This window comes from Manihot esculenta, chromosome 16 (assembly GCF_001659605.2).
Source record: "Manihot esculenta cultivar AM560-2 chromosome 16, M.esculenta_v8, whole genome shotgun sequence".
NCBI classification, from domain to species: domain Eukaryota; kingdom Viridiplantae; phylum Streptophyta; class Magnoliopsida; order Malpighiales; family Euphorbiaceae; genus Manihot; species Manihot esculenta.
Window position 1 is genome coordinate 2,776,209 of NC_035176.2, and position 20,107 is coordinate 2,796,315.

The following is a 20,107-nucleotide window of genomic DNA, read 5'->3' on the forward strand; positions in this document are numbered from 1 at the left end:
TGTCTTTTGAAGAACTAGTTCTTGGTTGCTCTCTGTCTTCCTGCAATTCCTTCTACGTCTCTTTTTTCATCCTATCGTGTTCTCAGGTACGCTTCCTTGTTCTTTCATGGCCAGTTTAAAGCTTCCTGATGTTTTTGACCTTGAGTCGCATATTACCCCTTCCAACATAACTAATCACATTTCTCGGAGGCTTTTAGATACTCCGTTGTATCTTATTCGAGCACCTCTTCCAAATGAGAGGATAGTGCTTCCTTACCCTCGCCCACCTGGTTTAGTGGATCCCCAAGAGGTTCGTAGCATAGTGTTTTTCCTGAAGCAGAGAGAATTTGGTCTACCGCTTCCTTTTACCCCTTTCTTTGTTGAGGTGTTTGAATACTTTGGGGTAACTCCTCGAATGTTATCCCCAAATTCCATTTTGTTCATGTCCTGTTTCGAGTCTATCTGCTTGGGTTGGGGTTTCGCCCCTACGGCCTGTCTGTTTGTCACTTTTTTCCGTCTGGTTAGGGTGAAGCAAAACTTCTATTACTTTTCCCCCCGTAATGGGTTGTCTCTATAAAGGGATGGGTAGAGAATTTCCTTGTGGCGGAGTTGAAATTAGGGTCCTGCCGATCGTGGGATGTGGACCTGAGGTGGGGGGAGATCTTTCCGGGCTGCAACGATCTGCCCGAATTGAGTCTTATTGAGCAGGTCGGGCTGCTTCGACTGACTTCCGTTGAGAGGAAGTATGATGTCGAGAAGTGTATGTTTGCGTCAAACCTTAGGGATATCCAGGACACGGGTATAGTGCTTTGTCCGGTTATTCTGTTTGTTTTCTTTGCTCATGATATCAGGAAGTATGCTGACTCTTTATAACTTCTTGTTTTTTGCAGCTTCTGAAGTTAGAATGGAGGGCATCAAATTCCCCAAGAATTTTGACCTGTCTCGGGAGAACATGCATGCAATTTTTAACGCCTTTGGGGATGGGCGTTCTGTAACTGAGATTGCTGCAGAGCTGGCACAGGCCGCTTCTTCCAAGAAGATCAGCCGACCTCCTGTCAAAGCCTCGTCTCGGACTTCCAAGCCGAGCTCTCGCAGCATTAAATCAGCTCGGCCATCTAGTCATGGTGGGTCGAGCTCAACTTCAACGCCTGCTGAAGGGTCTAGATTCGTTCCAGCCTCCTCAGAGGTCGTGAGGGAAACTTCCCTAGCTGTTGTGGAGCAGACCCAAGCTACTGAACAATTGGGTGCTGTCCATTCTACTGAGGAGGTGTTAGGGGGGAAATTCAAGTCCCCTGTTGAAGATAAGGAGGTCTCTAGGACAGGGATGGAGATCGTCCTCCTGGAGGATCAAAGCCCGGAGGTTTCTGGTGAAGGTGCCCCTGCCCCTGTGAGGACTGAGCCTGAGGGATCTGAGGGTGTCCCCTCAAAGACTGGGGGCAAGCGTCCGACCCCTTCTGGAACGCCTGTCCCTTCTCCTGCTCGGAAAAAATCCCGGACTGCTGTGGGTCCTTCCCCACCTCTTCCTCCCATTGGGAAAGGGAAGGGTGTTTCTGCTGTTCCTTCGTCGTCCCCTACTGACAACATTCTGGACCTGTCAAGCATTTCCTCGGAGTCTCCGGCCTCCGCTGTTGCCGCACTTCTCCGGGAACGGATGTTCGGCGGGATAACAGAGGCTTCGGATCCTCGTCTTCTGGCCCTGACTGGTCACTTGGCCAGTTCTACCAAGGAGCAGGTGTCCTTCCAATCTCGCTCTCGTGAGGAGCTCGGATCCACGATTGGAGAAATGCTGCTGATGGTAAGTTATTTTTTCACCTTTCTGTGAGTTTGCTTTGTTTCTTTTCTTGACAATTGTTCTTCCGTACTAGGTGTTAGGCCTGGTTATGGAGGTGGATGCCCGTGATCTCTCTCTCCGGGAGTCCGTGGACCGCCGGATCGAGGAAGCGCGTCGTGATGAGAACCTGACTGCCACCAGCGATGCGAGGGGCCACCTGGCAGCCGCCCGGGAGCAGATCCAGTCTCTCCGAGTGGAGTTGCATTCTGCCCTGGAGGCCTCTAAACGAGCTGAGGGCAAAGCAGTTGAGGCGGCATAGCATAGCAAATCCCTGGAGTCAGAGCTATCTCGTACTCGCAGAGTTCTCCAGGAGTCTGATGAGAGGGCAGCTGAAGTGGAAACTCGTTGTGTAGAGGTTGTAAAACAGCTGTCCTCTATGACGACGGCCCTTCAGGAGAGAGATGAGGCTGTAAGTCAAAGAGCCGAGGTCCAGTGCCAACATGAGGCCTTAAAGGCTGATTTTGAGGGGCTTCAAGCTCACCTGAGTGAGGTGAAGGCTCAGAAGGAAAGTGCCCTAGCCCGGGTGGAAGTCCTTGAGCAGGAATTGGGCACAAGTTCTGAACGTATCAAAGATCTGTCTTCATCGGCTGAAGAGTTCAACCTTCGCCAACAACAGCTGAAGCATGAAGTTAGGGCTTTGGAACGTAAATGTTTAGCCCTGCTTGAGGTGGTAAAGTATGCGGAAGGGAAGGCTCAGCTGAAGCGTGAACAGTATATAGCGGAGTATCAGGAGTCTGATGAGCTGAAGGTTAAAATTGATCAGGCCTGTGAAGCTCATCTCCAGGACTATAAAGACTCTTCGGAGTTTAAGGAATTTGTGGCTGAGGCTTGTGAAGAACACCTTGATGAGTATAAAGCTTCTGGTGAGATGAAAAAGGCTATCCTTGATAAGGCCTACCGCATGTATGTAACTGGCTACAATCGCGGTTTAAGAGAAGCTAGACAGGCTCCTGATATTCCTTTGGCCAAGCTTCGTAGGCGCGAGGTGGACTCAGATGGCGAGTCAGTGCTATACGGGGAGGATGATTCCCCTTTGCACCGAGGAGATTCTCGGAGGAACATAGACCGGACAGCTGAGTCTTCGTCAGGGGAATCCGAGGTGGGGTCGGAGGAAGATGATCTTGATTCTGAGAAAGACGGCCTTCACCTTAGGTCAGGAGTTGCCCCTACTATTAATGTTGAGAGCTCTGGCCCAAGGGACACCGAGCTTCCTTCGGAGGTGGCTGCAGGCGAGGGTGTTCTTACTGATGTAAGTCCCTTAAGGACTATTTATCCTCCTTCCTCGCCGGAGAAATAAATTGTAATAGTCATTAATGAAATATTAGTTTCCTTCTTGTTTTTCATATTTCTTGACATTTATATCTACTCTTCGTATTTGTGATATAAACTACATATTTTTATTCAGAAGCTCTGAATTAATCTTAAGTTGCGAGCTCAGCTCTTAGCTGATAGTCTGAGAGATCAAATCTCGTACCTTTTTAACTATCATGTCAGTTTTTGGCTTTTAGTCCTTCTTTCTTCGTTGTGACTTCGTATATTTGTTTCAGATAAACTGGTTGAGGCTTTGATTATAGCCTTTTTATCCTCCTGAGGATATCGTCATTTTATGAGTCCTTCTATGGAGGGAGCTCGGCCTTTTTCTTTGGCCTTCGTATCTTGATCCTTTAAGGATATAAGTCTATCCGAACTGAGAGCTCGGTCTTGGGCCCTTTTTTTTTTTTTTTTTTTTTTTTTTTTTTTTTTTTAGCTCTGGGCTCTTCTCTTTCCAAGGTCGGAATTGGATTTTATAAGTTGTCCCGGTGGAGAAATTTTTCATTTCGAGAGGCTCTTAAGTCTTTTACCGACCTATTTTTGTTTCCAGGAGATCTTATGGGATCCTGGTTTTCTTTGAATTTCCGGGACGACCTCGGGGCCTCGCCGGTTGTTTTTGTTTTCCAGGAGATCTTACGGGATCCTGGATTTCTTTGAATTTCCGGGACGACCTCGGGGTCTCGCCGGTTGTTTTTTGTTTCCAGGAGATCTTACGGGATCCTGTTTTTCTTTGAATTTCCGGGACGACCTGGGGGCCTCGCCGGTTGTTTTTTGTTTCCAGGAGATCTTACGGGATCCTGTTTTTCTTTGAATTTCCGGGACGACCTCGGGGCCTCGCCGGTTGTTTTTTGTTTCCAGGAGATCTTACGGGATCCTGTTTTTCTTTGAACTTCCGGGACGACCTCGGGGCCTCGCCGGTTGTTTTTTGTTTCCAGGAGATCTTACGGGATCCTGTTTTTCTTTGAATTTCCGGCACGACCTCGGGGCCTCGCCGGTTGTTTTTTGTTTCCAGGAGATCTTACGGGATCCTGTTTTTCTTTGAATTTCCGGGACGACCTCGGGGCCTCGCCGGTTGTTTTTTGTTTCCAGGAGATCTTACGGGATCCAGTTTTTCTTTGAATTTCCGGGACGACCTCGGGGCCTCGCCGGTTGTTTTTTGTTTCCAGGAGATCTTACGGGATCCTGTTTTTCTTTGAACTTCCGGGACGACCTCGAGGCCTCGCCGGTTGTTTTTTGTTTCCAGGAGATCTTACAGGATCCTGGTTTTCTTTGAATTTCCGGGACGACCTCGGGGCCTCGCCGGTTGTTTTTTGTTTCCAGGAGATCTTACGGGATCCTGGTTTTCTTTGAATTTTCGGGACGACCTCGGGGCCTCGCCGGTTGTTTTTTATTTCCAGGAGATCTTACGGGATCCTGGTTTTCTTTGAATTTCCGGGACGACCTCGGGGCCTCGCCGGTTGTTTTTACAAAATTCAGGCTCATTGGCCTTACTGTCGCTTCGTCATCTCAGCTGGTTTTTGTGCCTAAATGAGGTCTTGTTTGCAAGGGATCTTTTTGAGCCCTGTTCTTTCTTTATCATGGAAAAATGTTTTTCACAAAGATAATCACAATTTTTATTTATTCATTTTTGTCAAAATACAATGTTTTTTCTTTACAAATATTTCAAGGAAAATACCTTTTTAAGTGCTGGATGTTCCAAGCGTGGGGCTCGGGGTTTCCTTGCATATCTTCAATTCGGTATACCCCGGGCTTAACCACTTTTGTCACCTTGAATGGACCTTCCCAGGTCGGTGCTAGCTTGCCGGCGGCTGCTCTTTTTCCAGTAGCTTCCAGGTTTCTTAAAGTCAGGTCTCCCACCTTCAAGCTTCTTTCTCTGACCTTTTGATTGTAATATCTTGCCGCTCGTTGTTGATAAGCAGCAGTTCGGACTTGGGCTTCTTCCCTAACTTCTTCAAGAGCATCTAGGTTGCTCCTTAATTTGTCCCCATTAGCGTTCTCACTAGCGAATTGAACTCGATGAGTGGGGATCTGCAATTCAACTGGGACTACAGCCTCTGTGCCATAAGCAAGTGCAAACGGGGTTTCTTGAGTGGGCGCTCTGGGAGTGGTTCGGAGTGCCCATAGAGTGCTATTGAGTTCTTCTGCCCAATTCTCCTTTGCGCCATCCAGCCGTTTCTTTAATCCTTGAAGGATAGCTCTATTAGTGACTTCCGTTTGGCCATTAGTCTGAGGGTGAGCCACGGAGGAGAACTTATGCCATATGCCCATGTTCATCGTAAAGGCTCTGAAAGTGCTGCAGTCGAACTGTCTGCCGTTGTCTGAGATAAGTACTCTTAGTATGCCAAATCTGCAGATGATATGTCCCCATACGAAATCTATCATCTTGCGAGCTGTGATTGTGGCTATTGCTTCTGCCTCTGGCCATTTCGAGAAATATTCCACAGCCACCACTACGAATTTCCTTTGCCCTGTAGTCTTGGGGAAAGGTCCCAGGATGTCAATTCCCCATTGTGAGAAAGGCCATGGACTGGATATGCTTGCTTGAGGAGTGGCAGGGGTCCTGATGGCATTGGCAAATCTCTGACATACGTCACACCTCCGGACAAACTCTTCTGCTTCTTTTTTAACAGTGGGCCAGTAGTATCCTTGCCTGAATATTTTGTTAGCTAATGTCCCTGCTCCCTCGTGAGCCCCACATAGGCCTCTGTGTATTTCCTCCATTACCTTTGCAGCTTCTTCTGGGCTCACGCACCGGAGCCATGGGCTGGACTTCCCTTTTCTGTATAAAGTTCCCCTTATTACTTGGTAATTGGCAGCTCGAGCTGCTATCTTTTTGGCTTCAACTTTATCTTCGGGGAGTTCGCCCTTTTCCAAGTATCTCAGGTATGGAGTCATCCAAGTTGGGCTCTGCTCCACCTGCAATACTGTGTTTGTCTTCTTGAAAGCAGGTGTGCCGACATGCTGTATGTATACTTCATCAGGGAGTTGCTCTAACTCTTCTTTGGTCAGTCGACTAAGCAGGTCTGCCTCCTCATTTTCATCTCGAGGTATCCTTTGAAATCTCGTAATAACTCCTCGGCTCGTGAGGTCGGCTTCCACAGTTTTTACTTTATCAAGATAGCTCTGCATGATGGGATCTCTGGCCTGATATACTCCCGTCACCTGGTTGATTACCAGCTGAGAGTCACTATTTACTTCGAGGTCGGTTACCCCTATTTCCAAAGCTACCAACATTCCGTTCACCAAGGCTTCATATTCGGCCACATTATTAGAAGCTTTGAAGTCTAGCCGTAAGGCATAACATACTTTAAAGCCCTCCGGCCCTTTAAGTATTATCCCAGCGCCACTGCCCTCAGAGCCTGATGCTCCGTCTACATATAGCTTCCAGCTGGACTCTTGGGACAGCTCTCCCTCTCCTTCTTTGCTTGATATCTCCGAGGATGATCCTTCCTTCTCCTTGTTGAATGAGCATTCTGCTATGAAGTCAGCCAGCGCTTGAGATTTTATAGCTGTCCGAGGTCGGTACTCCAGACAGTAAGGGCTGATTTCCACGGACCATGCTAACATCCGTCCTGAAGTTTCCGGCCTACGTAGGATCTTCTTTAACGGTTGGTCCGTCATCACAACTCCTTGGTGGCCTTCTAGATAAACTTTGAATTTCCGGACTGCTAACAACAAGGCATACGCCAATTTTTCAATGTTCGAGTATCTGACCTCAGTGTCTCTGAGTACCTTGCTGACGTAGAAAACAGGTTTCTGCTCCCCTTCTTCCACTCTTACTAGTACTGCGCTGACTGCTTGCTCTGAGGCTGCCAAGTATATCAAGAGTTCTTCCCCTTTTACGGGGCTGCTGAGCACGTGAGGTGAGCTGAGGTATTCCTTAAGCTCTGTGAAGGCTTTTTGGCAGTCTTCTGTCCATTCAAAATTCGGGACCTTCCTCAATTTTTTGAAGAACGGCAAACACTTTTCTGCCGACCTTGACATAAATCAGTTAAGCGCCACTACTCTCCCGGTTAATCTTTGGACGTCCCTTACACAGGTCGGCTCTGGCATATTCAATATGGCTTCCACTTTCTCCGGATTGGGCTCAATGCCTTTTCCACTCACCATGTACCCCAAGAATTTTCCTCCCCTGATGAAGAAAGCGCACTTTGCTGGATTCAGCTTCATCCTGTATTGATCTAACACCCCAAATATCTCCCTTAAATTCGTTATATGTTGTTGAAAAGTTGAACTTTTAACCACCATGTCATCCACATACACTTCTACATTCCTGCCGATCTGATTTTTAAAGATTTTATTCATTAATCGTTGGTAAGTTGCCCCGGCGTTTCTTAATCCGAAGGGCATAGCTCTGTAGCAGTAAGTCCCGTCTTCAGTTATAAATGAGGTCTTCTCCTCATCCGCTTTTTCCATTGGGATTTGGTGGTAACCAGACATAGCATCCAAAGAAGACATATAATCAAAACCAGCCGTTGAGTCGACCATCTTATTAATATCGGGGAGGGGGTAACAATCTTTAGGGCAGGCCTTATTCAGGTCGGTAAAATCTATACACATCCTGTATTTGCCATTGGCTTTTTTGACTAACACAGGATTTGCCAACCACTGTGGGTACATAACCTCCCTAATAAAGCCTGCCTCTTCTAGCTTCTGGACTTCTTCCTGGGTAGCCTGCTGCTTCTCTCTTCCCACTACTCTCTTCTTTTGCTTTACTGGTCTGGCCTCGGGGAGGACATTCAATCGGTGTGTCATCACTTTGGGGTCAATTCCCGGCATGTCTGAGGGCTTCCATGCGAAGGTCGGCGAGTGACTTCGGATCAGGGTCATGGCTTCACCTTTTTGTCCTTTGGTGAGGCCGGCATTGAGACTGAAGACCTTACTTGCTTCTTCTTCTGATAGGGAGAAGGTCTCCAGCTCTCCGACGGGCTCTGTCCGGGCTTCCTTTGTCTCATCCCTGACCTCCAAGACTTCCGAATCAAGCGCTTCTCCAGCTGAGTTCGGTTCCGTCACTGTGGCCAAGTATACTGCCCTTGCTTCTTCCTGGCTGCCCCGGACCATTCCCACCCCTTCTTCCGTTGGGAACTTGAGTGCCAGATACCTGATGCTAGTGACAGCTTCAAAGTTGAACAACGCCGGCCTCCCCAAAATCGCATTGTAGCTCAGTGGGAGTTTGACCACCAAAAACACCTCATGATGGGTGCGAGCTCTGGGTGTTTCTCCCAAGGTAAGGGCCAGCTTCACCTTCCCTTCTACAAGTACCGGTGCTCCTCCGATCCCTTTGATGGGTGACTGGTCCCGAACCAGCTGTTCCTCTGGGATTCCCATCTGCTGGAAAACCCGATATGGCAATAAGTTGACCTTACTCCCATCATCCACCAGAACCTTCTTCACCCGAAAATTATGGATGACTGCTTCAATGACGAGCGCGTCATCATGGGGCATCTGAATGCCCTGTGCATCCTCCGAAGAGAAAGCGATGGTCATGGGAGAGTGTTCAACGATCTGCATAACCTCGCCATTACTGGTCTCCCCTTCCCGGTTTCTCTTCTTTCCTCGACGGTTCATCCGTCCTCCAGTTCCTCCAACAATCATATTAATAGTCCCACTGGACCCATCATTCACTGGTCCAGCTCCAGTTCTCCTGGGCATCTGGGCTGCCGGACCGGGTTGAGGCCTCTGCCCCTCCGGTTTCTTCACAAAATTTTTGAGATGCCCCATTTTTATCAATCTTTCAATCTCCGCGATTAACTGAAAACAGTTATTTGTATCGTGGCCATGCGTCCGGTGGTACTGGCAATACTTGTCAGGATTCCTCTGATCTGCTTCCGACTTCAAAGGTTTGGGCCACTGGAGAAACTCCTTATCCTGGACGGCCATGAGCACCTCGGCTCTGGACGCATTTAATGGAGTCGGTTTCTCCGGGACCCAAGGAGGGAGCACTCTTGGTTCGAGAACCCGAGGAGGAGGAGGCCTTTGATCCCTTCTTTCCCAGGCCTGCTTGTACGGCTCAGGCCTTTTTCCACGCTTCTTCTCGTGTTTCTCCGACCTCCCCTCCTCCGGGGCTTTCTCTTTTCCTTCCCCCCCTTTGGCAAATCTACTCGTTACTAAGGCGTCATCCTGCCTTATATACTTTTCCGCCCTCTTCATCAACTCGGCCAGTGAGGTCGGAGGTTTCCTACTTAGAGAACCAAAGAACTCGGCAGAGGTTGTTCCCTTTTGCATGGCCTCTACCGCCCTTCCTTCGTCAAGCTCGGGAATCTGCAGGGCCTCCGTATTGAAACGGGCGACATACTCTCTGAGGGATTCACCAGCTTTTTGTCTCACTGTTTCCAGATAGCTCGTCTTCCTATCTGCTGGCACCCCGGCTACGAACCGGCTAATGAAGCGGGTGGCCAGATCTCCGAAACTTTTAATGCTTCCGGCCTCCAGGCTGTTGAACCATGCCCTCGCTGGCCCCGAGAGCGTTGTTGGGAACACCTTGCACATCAGAGCATCTGACAGAGTTTGCAACTCCATGAAGGTCTTATAGTTCATGACATGCTCTCTCGGGTTACCAGCTCCATTATAGGCCGCCATCGGCGGCATCATAAACTTTTTGGGAACGGTCTCCTGCTGCATTAACTTTGAGAAGGGGGAAGAAGTAGGCAAGGAGGTTTGACTCTGATCTTTCTTACCTAGCTCGGCTAGGAGCTGCTCCTTCAACCTTTTCAGCTTTTGGTTCATTTTCTCGTCTTCCGGGCTGGGTCTTTTGCCCAAACTGCATTCTTCCTCCTCTGTTTCAGTTCCCGTTTCTCTGGTTGTTTCGGCAGAATAGTCGTTCACCTCTTCATTTTCTATCAACTCTCTTGCCCTTCGCCCATGAATTCGGGCCTCCGGTTCTTCCTCTTCTCCGGCATCGTGGTTGTTAGTTCTGAGGCGGGCAGAGGTAGGTTGGGGTTCATCGGTTCTGGGTTCCTCCACTACTGGGAGTGCGTTTACTGGGGTGCTAAGTCCCCTTTGTTGCATTATCTGGCCCAACCAGTGAGCAGTGGTTTGTAGCTGGAGAGCCATGGTTTGAATGTCTTGGTTAGACAGGGTCATGGTGGGAGTATTCCCTGCCAGGCTTGGCGAGGGATTAAGAGAAATAGGTGTTTGGTTATTCAACGTTGTAGGGCTAGAAAAGGAGAACTGCTGCCCATCTTGGGCGGAGCTCAGGTCATTTGGAATATTAAGGTTACTGTCTTGGTGGTTTGCCATCGTGGATCTCAGTGGGTTTTGAAAGTGAAAACTCCGGTGATGAAAAGATCTCCTTCGTTTCCCACAGACGGCGCCAATTGATGATCTGAGATCCAATAGAATAGGGTTTTACAAGGGTTTTGTATTACTGAATAAGGCTTAAGCTTTCTGAGGAGGGGACTCCTCTTTTATACATTGTCTTGCTTGCTGGTGACGGGTAAAGGTCTCTCCAGGATTGGGCCACGCGTCTCTGCCATGTGGATTCGGAGGTACTAGGGTATCAGCTGTCTGCTCCATGCGTAACGGCCTCTGATTCTTCTCGTGCGTACGTTCGAGCGGATCTGCCAGGCTGTCTGGTGAATATTTCTCTGGATCCTGGGCTGGGCCGAGATTTGGGCCAGGCGCTAAGCCTAAGTGGAGAGGGCCTGTTTCGTGTGGGCCAGGCCGGCTTGAGTGAAGAAGATGGGTCGAGCCCGGCCTTGAGGGTCGGATGAGCCAGGCTCGTTCGGTATATCAGATGTGTGGGTCTCTACGTCATGGGCCTTGGGCTGTGGTCAAGCCCCTGATCCGGGGTGAAGGAATCCAACGGTCATCAATGACTATAATTTAGATATTGTCCAAATTTAATCATTTTAAATTTATTAAAATTGACTTTTCAATTTAGTTAGATTAAATATAATAAATATGGCTAATTTATCAAGCAGGGAGAATCGTACTTCTTGATTCACGAGAGTTAATAGTATAATAATATTTATAATCTATAATTATATAAAAAAAATATATTTATTGATAAAAAATAAAAAATAATTATTCATTCTTATAAATATGTCCTCTAAAAGTATAAAATAAATTGAATTAAAATTAAAAATCAAATCCAATTAAAAAATTAATTTAAAATATATTTATTAAAAAATTTTGAAATATAATTATTAAAATTCATAAAATTTAAAATTTTTGTAATAATTATTAGTTATATTAAAATATTAATTTTTAATTTTAACTAGGATAACAAATGGTATTCCTATTAAGTTTAACTATAAAATTTAAGGGAGAGTATAAATAAATTTAAATACTTAATTTAAAATATATTAGTTAATTTTTATAATTTAATATATATTTATTAATATATGAATAATTTATTTTTTTTTACTATTATCCCTTTCATATATAGTAAAGGTTTATTTTACATTATTATTGAAATTATTATCATTGAAAATTTCCTAAATATGTTAATTAAAATATATTAAAAATTAAATTAAATATTTTGATAAAATATTTTAGATAAATTATTATAAGTTTATGTATTTTTATTAAATTACTACTGCTCTTTATTTTCCTAATCACACTTAAAATATTTCTATATTTTATAAATTTAAACTATTTATTATATTTTGTTGAAGAAAATTTTAATTAATTTATTTTTAATTTTAAATTTTTATACTATTTAAAATATATAACTTTAATTATTAATTCTCTTTAGTATATATGAGAAGATTAAAATAATTACTTTTATAGAATCAAAATCACATTTTAATTGAATTTTAAAAAATAAGGATTAATTCACTTTTTTTTTTTTTTTCAATCTCAAGTTTAAATCTGGCGTGTTCTAAGGTAGGTAAAGACTGAAGAGCCTCGTGTTAAAATTAAGCTTCAAAGGGACCCACAGAGGCATCACGAAAATGGACGGTGATAGATGCTGATGTACTGTGCATCTCAAGAGGTCCCAACCATTTGATTCCTCAACAAAAGAAACCCACACGATAAAAGGAAGAGAAAGATTCCATTTTCTTTCACTTTCTCGAGGGTGGTTCTGAGAGTAGGGTATTCCAGAAAAGGGAGCAGGGCAAGCCAGAGAGAACAATGGGTGGGTCAGTGAAGGAAGTCCAATCTAAGCCGGAGCTGGATAATTTGCTTAGCAGCGGCGCGCCGGTGATCGTTCATTTCTGGGCGTCATGGTGCGACGCCTCCAAGCACATGGACCAAGTCTTCTCCCACCTCGCCACCGATTTCCCCAGTGCCCACTTTCTCAGGGTTCTCTCTCTCTCTCTCCAGCTATATATATATACTTATTTTTCTTTTATTGGGATTTTGAATTGGTGATGGGTATTGTAGGTGGAGGCTGAGGAGCTACCAGAGATATCGGAAGAATATTCTGTTTCTGCTGTGCCTTTCTTTGTTTTCTTCAAGGTAAGTTTTATGCTGGGTATCCAGCATTTGCTTGTTACCAGCCAATTTCAATTTTTGGTTTTTGGGTCAGTCTAGCAGTTGCTTTCTATTGATTTTAATAGCAAAGCAAGATGACGTTTTATAATGTTTTCTTCCCTGGATTAGTACTGGAAAAGGTTAAGCAAAACGATGAGACCCAAAGCGGGAATGAAAAAGAAAAAAAACTTAGATGTTGTAAAACTAGTGACTGTAAGTGTATGGCTAATATTTGAATATGGAAATTTTTAGTCATTAGATAGTCTGAGATGGCATATGACAGTATCATGAGAATTCAGATACTGTATAAGAACAAGTAGATTTTCATGACAGAATCATAGTTGAAGTGTGTATGTACTGCAGTTGGCTCGTTTTTCATTGGTATGGAATGATTGTCAGGGAAAGAGTGTTAGGTATCAGGCTGTACACTAAATCTGACATGTGGATAAATTGTTGCTTTCGTTTGCAAACTGGATAAGCCCCTAGAATCATAGAGACGTACTTTGTAACTGGAAGATAATCTATCTGATTATTCTTTTTGTTCATTTAAGATGTCGGTCGAATTGCACAATTGTCTACAAAAGGTGATACCTAGTTGGCAAAGTAACATTTGAGCTGTCTAATTGAGCAATTGATCTCAGCATTTGTTTGTATATACCCTCCACTTCCCCCATTGGTTGTTACATTATTATTGTTATGGTGACTTTAATCTGTACATTGCATAGAAACAAGAAAATAGAACATGAGTGATTTGAGATAGTCGGAAAACTAACCACTTGTTATTTGGAGTTATTGGTTTATATAATACATTGCTAATAAAGTAATAATGGGATTCTTGCTCCTTACAGTACATAGAGATGCAACAATATAATTGTTAGGTATGTTTCAAAATCCCCATGAGATTTAGAGAAACATATTTTTGAGTTTGATTGGGAGAAATATTCCTCAAGTAGATAACGAATCATTTCTTATGTAGAGTATTGTTTTAGTGTTATTCTTAATTGAGGGAAACCTACCAAGTCTAGCATTAAGGGGCTATTAATACTATGATACAAGCATTGTGGTATATGTTATTTGGCTTTGTCCCATGTGTGGAGAAAGGACATAGAGCCCAAGAGGAATAGACACTTTCAATTGTTGATGGTGCTGTTGCCCATGCTTTGTAGATAAATGCATGGTATATTGAGAATTTAAAGTTTACATAGATGGACTAGAAAAGAACTAATTGATCTAGAAGACATTAAAATTTTGGAGGTCATCTCTATCTCTTCAATCCTTTGTCTAAAAACTATTCTCCACCTGCATTTTTCTAATCCATTTTAACAGAGGCTTTGGAGAGCATTAGGTTCAATTATGGTTGAGTTTTTATAGGTTCATTGTTCTGCCTCTGTGCCATCTGAGTTGCACATATTTACCATGCAGATCTCACCCTGAATTATCTGTGACTTTATTGTGTACAATCGAAGTTATAAGAGTTGATGATTGCATGTATTGTTTTTAACTTTACTGTTTTCATGCATGTCAATAACAAGATCTCTTCTTCATGAGCTGATGATTTCAGTTCAAAATGATTTTCTTCACCTTAAAACATAGTTCTCAAAATTCTTAATGGTTTTTGAAATGGTCTTTATCAGGAAGGCAAGAAAGTTGATGTATTGGAAGGTGCAGATCCCTCCAGTTTGGCGAACAAAATTGCTAAAGTTGCTGGGTCTGTTAATCCTGGAGAACCTGCAGCCCCTGCAAGCCTTGGATTGGCAGCTGGACCTAGTGTTCTTGAAACAGTCAAAGAGTTGGCGAAAGAAAATGGCTCTTCCCAAGTATCAAACCAAGTTCAACCTGGCCTCAGTGATGCATTAGTAAAGCAATTGCAACAGCTTATCAACTCCCATTCAGTGATGCTATTTATGAAAGGGACTCCTGAAGCACCTAGATGTGGGTTTAGCCAGAAAGTTGTAGATATTTTGAAGGCTGAAAATGTGAAGTTTGGAAGTTTTGACATCCTGTCTAATAATGAGGTACGTGAGGGGTTGAAGAAGTTTTCTAACTGGCCAACTTTTCCTCAGCTTTATTGCAAAGGAGAGCTCCTTGGGGGATGTGACATAGCAATTGCGATGCATGAAAGTGGTGAACTAAAAGACGTTTTCAGAGATAATGGAATTGATACTAATCATTCTGAGGAGCCAAAACAGGGTGATAGTGAAGGTGGAAAGGGTGGCATCTCAGAATCCACTGGCTTAAGTGCAACCTTGACGTCCCGTCTTAAAAGCCTGATTGATTCAAACCCAGTTATGTTGTTCATGAAGGGAAGTCCTGACGAACCCAAGTGTGGTTTCAGTGGGAAGGTAGTTGAAATCCTTAAAGAAGAAAAGGTCAATTTTGAGAGTTTCAACATTCTTTCCGATGATGAAGTTCGACAAGGTCTTAAAGTTTATTCAAATTGGTCAAGTTACCCTCAACTATATATTAAGGGTGAACTGATTGGCGGATCTGACATTGTCCTGGAGATGCAGAAAAGTGGAGAGTTTAGAAGGCTTTTGGTTGAGAAAGGGGTTGTTCCAAAAGAGACACTTGAAGATCGTCTAAAGAGTTTGATTGCTTCTTCGCCAGTAATGCTTTTCATGAAAGGCAACCCAGATGCTCCCAGATGTGGTTTTAGTTCCAAAGTCGTAAATGCCTTGAGGGAGGAGGGTGTAAGTTTTGGGTCCTTTGATATCTTATCTGACGAAGAAGTGAGGCAGGGACTAAAGGTGTTCTCAAACTGGCCAACATTTCCCCAGCTTTATTACAAAGGTGAGCTTATAGGTGGTTGTGATATTGTAATGGAGCTCCGAGGCAACGGAGAGCTGAAATCTACCCTGTCCGAGTAGGGTTGACATGGTTTCTGTTAAATAATGCTGCACAAACCTAGATTTCTACTTTCAGTAAGACTATGGATGTCATACAAGTTTGCATGATTTACTTGCTCATTGATGATCGGATGCATTGATTTGATATGAAGTTTTGGTGTTAAATCATCAACAGTGTTTTCCTGTGATAAACCTCAGCTATTTAAGGGTCATCTTTTCTTGTTTTGCCGTTGGCTAGTTGTTTATGAAAAAGCTTCTTTCTCGTGTTGCACTATTGTTTTGATGGTCAAATTCTGTATGAAAGTTTACTCTTGCGAGGATTATGTTTTCTAATGTAGATATCTGATGGAACTTTTGATATTCTTGTTTTTTGAACTGAAATTGTTTGAGCTGAACTGAATTATACTAGAAGCAATCTTCTGACAGTATCCATGTTGAATTTAATGTAGTTCTATTTGCTCACCTCTAACATCGGACTAGTAATGTTGATAGAATGTTGTTTGAAGCGGCAATGGCATCCCCATCTTTTCTCAACGTTGTGCACTCCTTTACATATTTCAGTCTCCAGCAGCTCTAGGTCACTAGTAAATTTGTAAAGCCTGCTGAAATATGGCAAGTAGCAAATACAGCATGATGGACTTTTTTTTTCCCTTAATTATATATATATATATATATATATATATATATATCATCAAATGTGTTTGCATAAAATGAATGGGGTTTTATAAATAAAATAAATTAATAGAATATAAAATATATAAAAAAAAACTTGGATTGAAAAAGCGAGGTGTTTTGGGTTTTGAAATCTCTCAAAAATTTACCCGATTTAAAAAAACTTCATCTAAAATAAAAACATTATTCTAAAAACACTTACCTTCACGAGCTGCCAAACATGAGGGTAAGAAGCCAAGCAATCCTCTGGAAAATCAGAGATCACCGTACTTTTCACAGTTCACAGACATAAGAAAGCTGATTGACCCCAGAAAACTAGAAATCCCATTAACAAACTCCACCTCAACTTGCATCTATTTTCACAGAGTTTAAGAAAATACAATTAATATAATTAAAGTAATAAATTTTTATCTAATTTTTGTTCTTAATATATCAACTCTTATTACTCTATTAAAAATGAAATTAATCTGTTGAATATTTGTCATCAATCTCGAAAATAAAATTAGAACGAAAACCACTATCTCAAATGTCTTCGACAGCAAAAAGAAAAACTTTGACTTCCACAGCAGCCCTACAAGTTCGCAGCTTTGTATTCAGCTACAAGAACAGCTCAAAGATGCTTACAGAACTGACAAATTTCTTCGAATTATGATCTACCATAACAACAGTGACAGTGCCACCAGGAAGAAGAGAAGCATCTGATTTCACTTACAAAATTGGAAGGAGGAAAGGGCCGAGAAGGAATGCGACTGGAAACACATGGGTTTTTGAGATACTCTGACCAACACAAACAAGACCTAATTGTTGTGGGCTGCATCTATTGAGCTCATGTTAACATATTGTATCAATTGCACAATGCAGAAACGATCTTGAACAATTGAAACTCTTCATTCACGGAAGCAAACAAATTGCAGCACTACAATTCCATGATTGCATAACAATGAACTATGTTAGGCAAATCAACAGATCAAATTTACTTCTACATTGTGCCAAGGATTTTCTTTGTTTCCTCATCTTCATCTATCTTATCAGATTTCATGCGGTCCAGAAGTCCACAAATATCTTTGCCGCTTCTTATATTTGCCTTCAATGAAGCATGATACATTTGTCTGTTCACTGGAATGACAGATCTCAAAGAGGTCACAAAAGCTTCTACATCTTCAGCACTACCTTCATCACCAAGCCAACTTAAAATGTCTGCAATCACCTGAGGGTTCGGCTTCCATCCCTTGTTCTTCACGTGCAGGGAAAAGGCAGCCTTCATACACTCAAAAGCTTTTTCCACCATACCCTTTTCAAGGTATCCTGCAGCAACAATGGCCCAACTATTTGGGGTAGTAACTTTTCCTTTCTCCATCAATTCTTCAAGCAATGTTTCTGCTTTCTCATATAATCCTTTTCTAGAATACCCAATAATCACAACATTTGGTACCCGAACGTCATAAAAGTTGCCGGATGATTCCCACTCTTTCAGTATTTTTTCAGCTTCTTCAATCTCATCAAGCTTTACTAAAGATTCCAGCATGGTGATGAAATCCCTGTTTATGTGCCTCTTACATGCACTTTTCTCCAGATCCCATAATCTCAAAACCTCAGACTTATTGCCCAAAGTCGCATAGAGTGATATCAGATGGTTATAACCAGTCCCATCTTTCTTCTCTAACTTTTCTTCTGATTTTCTAAGGGCATAAATTGCCTTATCAGAAAGTCCAGATTTTATGTAAAAACTAGCAACAACAGCATATGTATTCCAGTCCATGGCAATCCCCAGTTGGCATTCCATCTCATTCAAAACTCTCTCCATTCCCTCAATGTCAGATCTAGCACCATGTGAATTGATGCAGATTCGGTAGCTAAAGTTGTCAGGGGATACCTTGTTCTCCTTCATCTCAGCTAACACGTCAGGAACCTTCTCATAGTCGCCAAGATTTGTATAGAGACACATAATGTCATTGTAAGTAAGAGGTGATGAGGCAAATCCCATCTCCTTCATTTTCTGTAAATGTGAGATGGACTTATCAACTTGACGCTGCCTACAATAACAGTTTAGTAGAGCACCATATGTCTTATCAGTTCTATCATGGTCCCTCAAGCTATTGAAATAGTTCTCAGCTGAAAGAAAACCATGGACTCTACCAATCAAATCCAAATGGACAGCATGTTCAATTGGAGAGAATATGCAAATGCCTTTTTTGTTCATCCAGTCAGACACCTGCATCCCTGAAATGTTGCAAATTAGGAGGTCATAGGAGTTGACCATTATTGCTAAGGAAATATGCATAAGTTTTATCTATTCCAAAAAAGTAACTTTTTGGCAATCATTTAAATGTTGCAGCACGAGCACCCACTCCAAACAGGCACATGCTATCTAGTGAATGGGATTTGAACATGTTGGCAAAAAAATGTAAATAACAAAATGGACATAACATATTTGATGCATGAATAATCTCCATTTACCAAACACATAGCATTTGGAAACAAAGTCTGTGTAAGTTACACCATACATATCACATGCTCACATTGAAAATGAGAAACAAAGACAAGATAACAATGCCATTCATTCCAACTTCCGGAATACTTTTTGGATGGAAATCCTACTTTTTGCTTCTTTCAAAGGAAAATTTTGCATTTCCTTGTTGTAAGACCATATTCAACATCACATGCACAACAAGGCTTAAAATTTTAAGGTAAGTTCCACTACAGGCTAAATTCTCATCACTCTTCACAAATCTTAAATGATACATTTCACATTTGACTCAATCCTGGTTCCTGAAGGCCCATGACTATAATAACCTCCAGATTGCTATAGAATCATAAAATCTATAGAATCTTCAGATTCAAAGGAACAGTTTAAGCTAAATTCTAGCCTTAAAAATATACAGATAAAGACGTTTAAACTAAATGCGCATTAATTGTCCCTTTTTTGTTGCATAATTTTCAACACATGAAATTTCTTCATAAAAAAAATAGTAACCAAATATTGAAACATTAGCTTTCTATCCATTGATCACTACAACGGCTGAATACAGGATCCTAAACTCAGAAATCACAACTCTATTAAGCCATGAAGCTGATTTCAGGATTACTCAGGTCCTAGCTTTTAAAGTTAATCACCCTACCGTTGCTTATAAAACCCTGAACTCTTAAAGGAGGATTTCATTTTCATTTCCAATCAAGTAATAAACAGAAACCAAACAAGAAAACGTTGAAGAAACGACAAAATTGCAAACCTCAAGGGCTTGACTGAACCGATTTCGTCGACGCAGGTCACGAATAATGCGCTGAAGCTCGCCAACTCGAACCTTGTTCCCATGTTGGACCCAATTTTCGAGCTCAGGCACCAAACTAAAGCTGGGGTCTCCTAAAGGACTGATTTTTGAGTACAAGGTCACCCTTTTGGTCGTGTAGTAGGATCTGCTAAACACTGAAATTGGACATTGGATTAGGGTTTTCAACGATAGCCTCATGCTCATGTTTAGCTTCAGGCAGAGAAGAAGCCGAGTGAAGAAGTTGCAATGCGACGCTGATTCGCAGGGGACAGGGTTTGCGCTTAGCTTATGCAGAAGATGAAAGGGCTTAAGAGATGGGCCTATTGGGCTGACATTTGGGCCTATATAGCCTATATGATAGGCCTATTGGGCTTACATGGGCATGGGATTTGGATTTCGCTCATTGGGCTTAATGCATATTAGTGACTAGTCTTCGGATTCGGGCATAAGGTAGCTAATTAGAAGTTGGGCTCTCATGATAGGGTTTGATTTCATTGTGGAGATGAAGGTGTGTAGAAGATTTTATAGAAATGGGCTCAAGAGTTGGGCTTGTATCTCCTTAAGGAGATATGCATAGGAGATTTTGCATAGGGCTGTCCTTGTGACTCGTGAGTTTCAGTACCCTAGTTTGTTTTCTGCTTAATTTTTAAAAATAAATCAATTAAACTTAAATTTTAAGATATTCGAATTATTAAGACTCGTTTAATTAAAATTTTCTAATTTTAAACATCCATTGGAGTTATAATATGAATTGAGCTAATATAAGCTGTTCAAGGTTC

At 42.5% G+C, this 20,107-nt stretch overlaps 2 protein-coding genes across 3 annotated transcripts; one reads left to right on the forward strand and one right to left on the reverse strand.

Moving 5' to 3' along the window:
• The first annotated feature begins 12,123 nt into the window (after positions 1–12,123).
• On the forward strand, positions 12,124–15,747 carry LOC110603348 (monothiol glutaredoxin-S17). Its single transcript, XM_021741048.2, has 3 exons — positions 12,124–12,370; positions 12,452–12,526; positions 14,176–15,747. Exons 1-3 carry the CDS (start codon positions 12,200–12,202, stop codon positions 15,406–15,408), a joined length of 1,479 nt encoding a protein of 492 aa, XP_021596740.1. The 5' UTR covers positions 12,124–12,199; the 3' UTR covers positions 15,409–15,747.
• Positions 15,748–16,527: 780 nt separating this feature from the next.
• On the reverse strand, positions 16,528–19,595 carry LOC110603349 (pentatricopeptide repeat-containing protein At4g21705, mitochondrial). 2 transcript variants are annotated; one of them, XM_021741050.2, is made up of 2 exons: positions 19,290–19,595; positions 16,528–18,271 (listed from the first exon to the last, which is right to left on the reverse strand). In XM_021741050.2, exons 1-2 carry the CDS (start codon positions 19,530–19,532, stop codon positions 17,039–17,041), a joined length of 1,476 nt encoding a protein of 491 aa, XP_021596742.1. In that variant the 5' UTR covers positions 19,533–19,595; the 3' UTR covers positions 16,528–17,038. The 2 variants fall into 2 exon arrangements, with proteins under 2 accessions (XP_021596742.1, XP_021596743.1); XM_021741051.2 differs by having other exon boundaries at positions 16,528–18,279; positions 19,290–19,592.
• Positions 19,596–20,107: the final 512 nt, after the last annotated feature.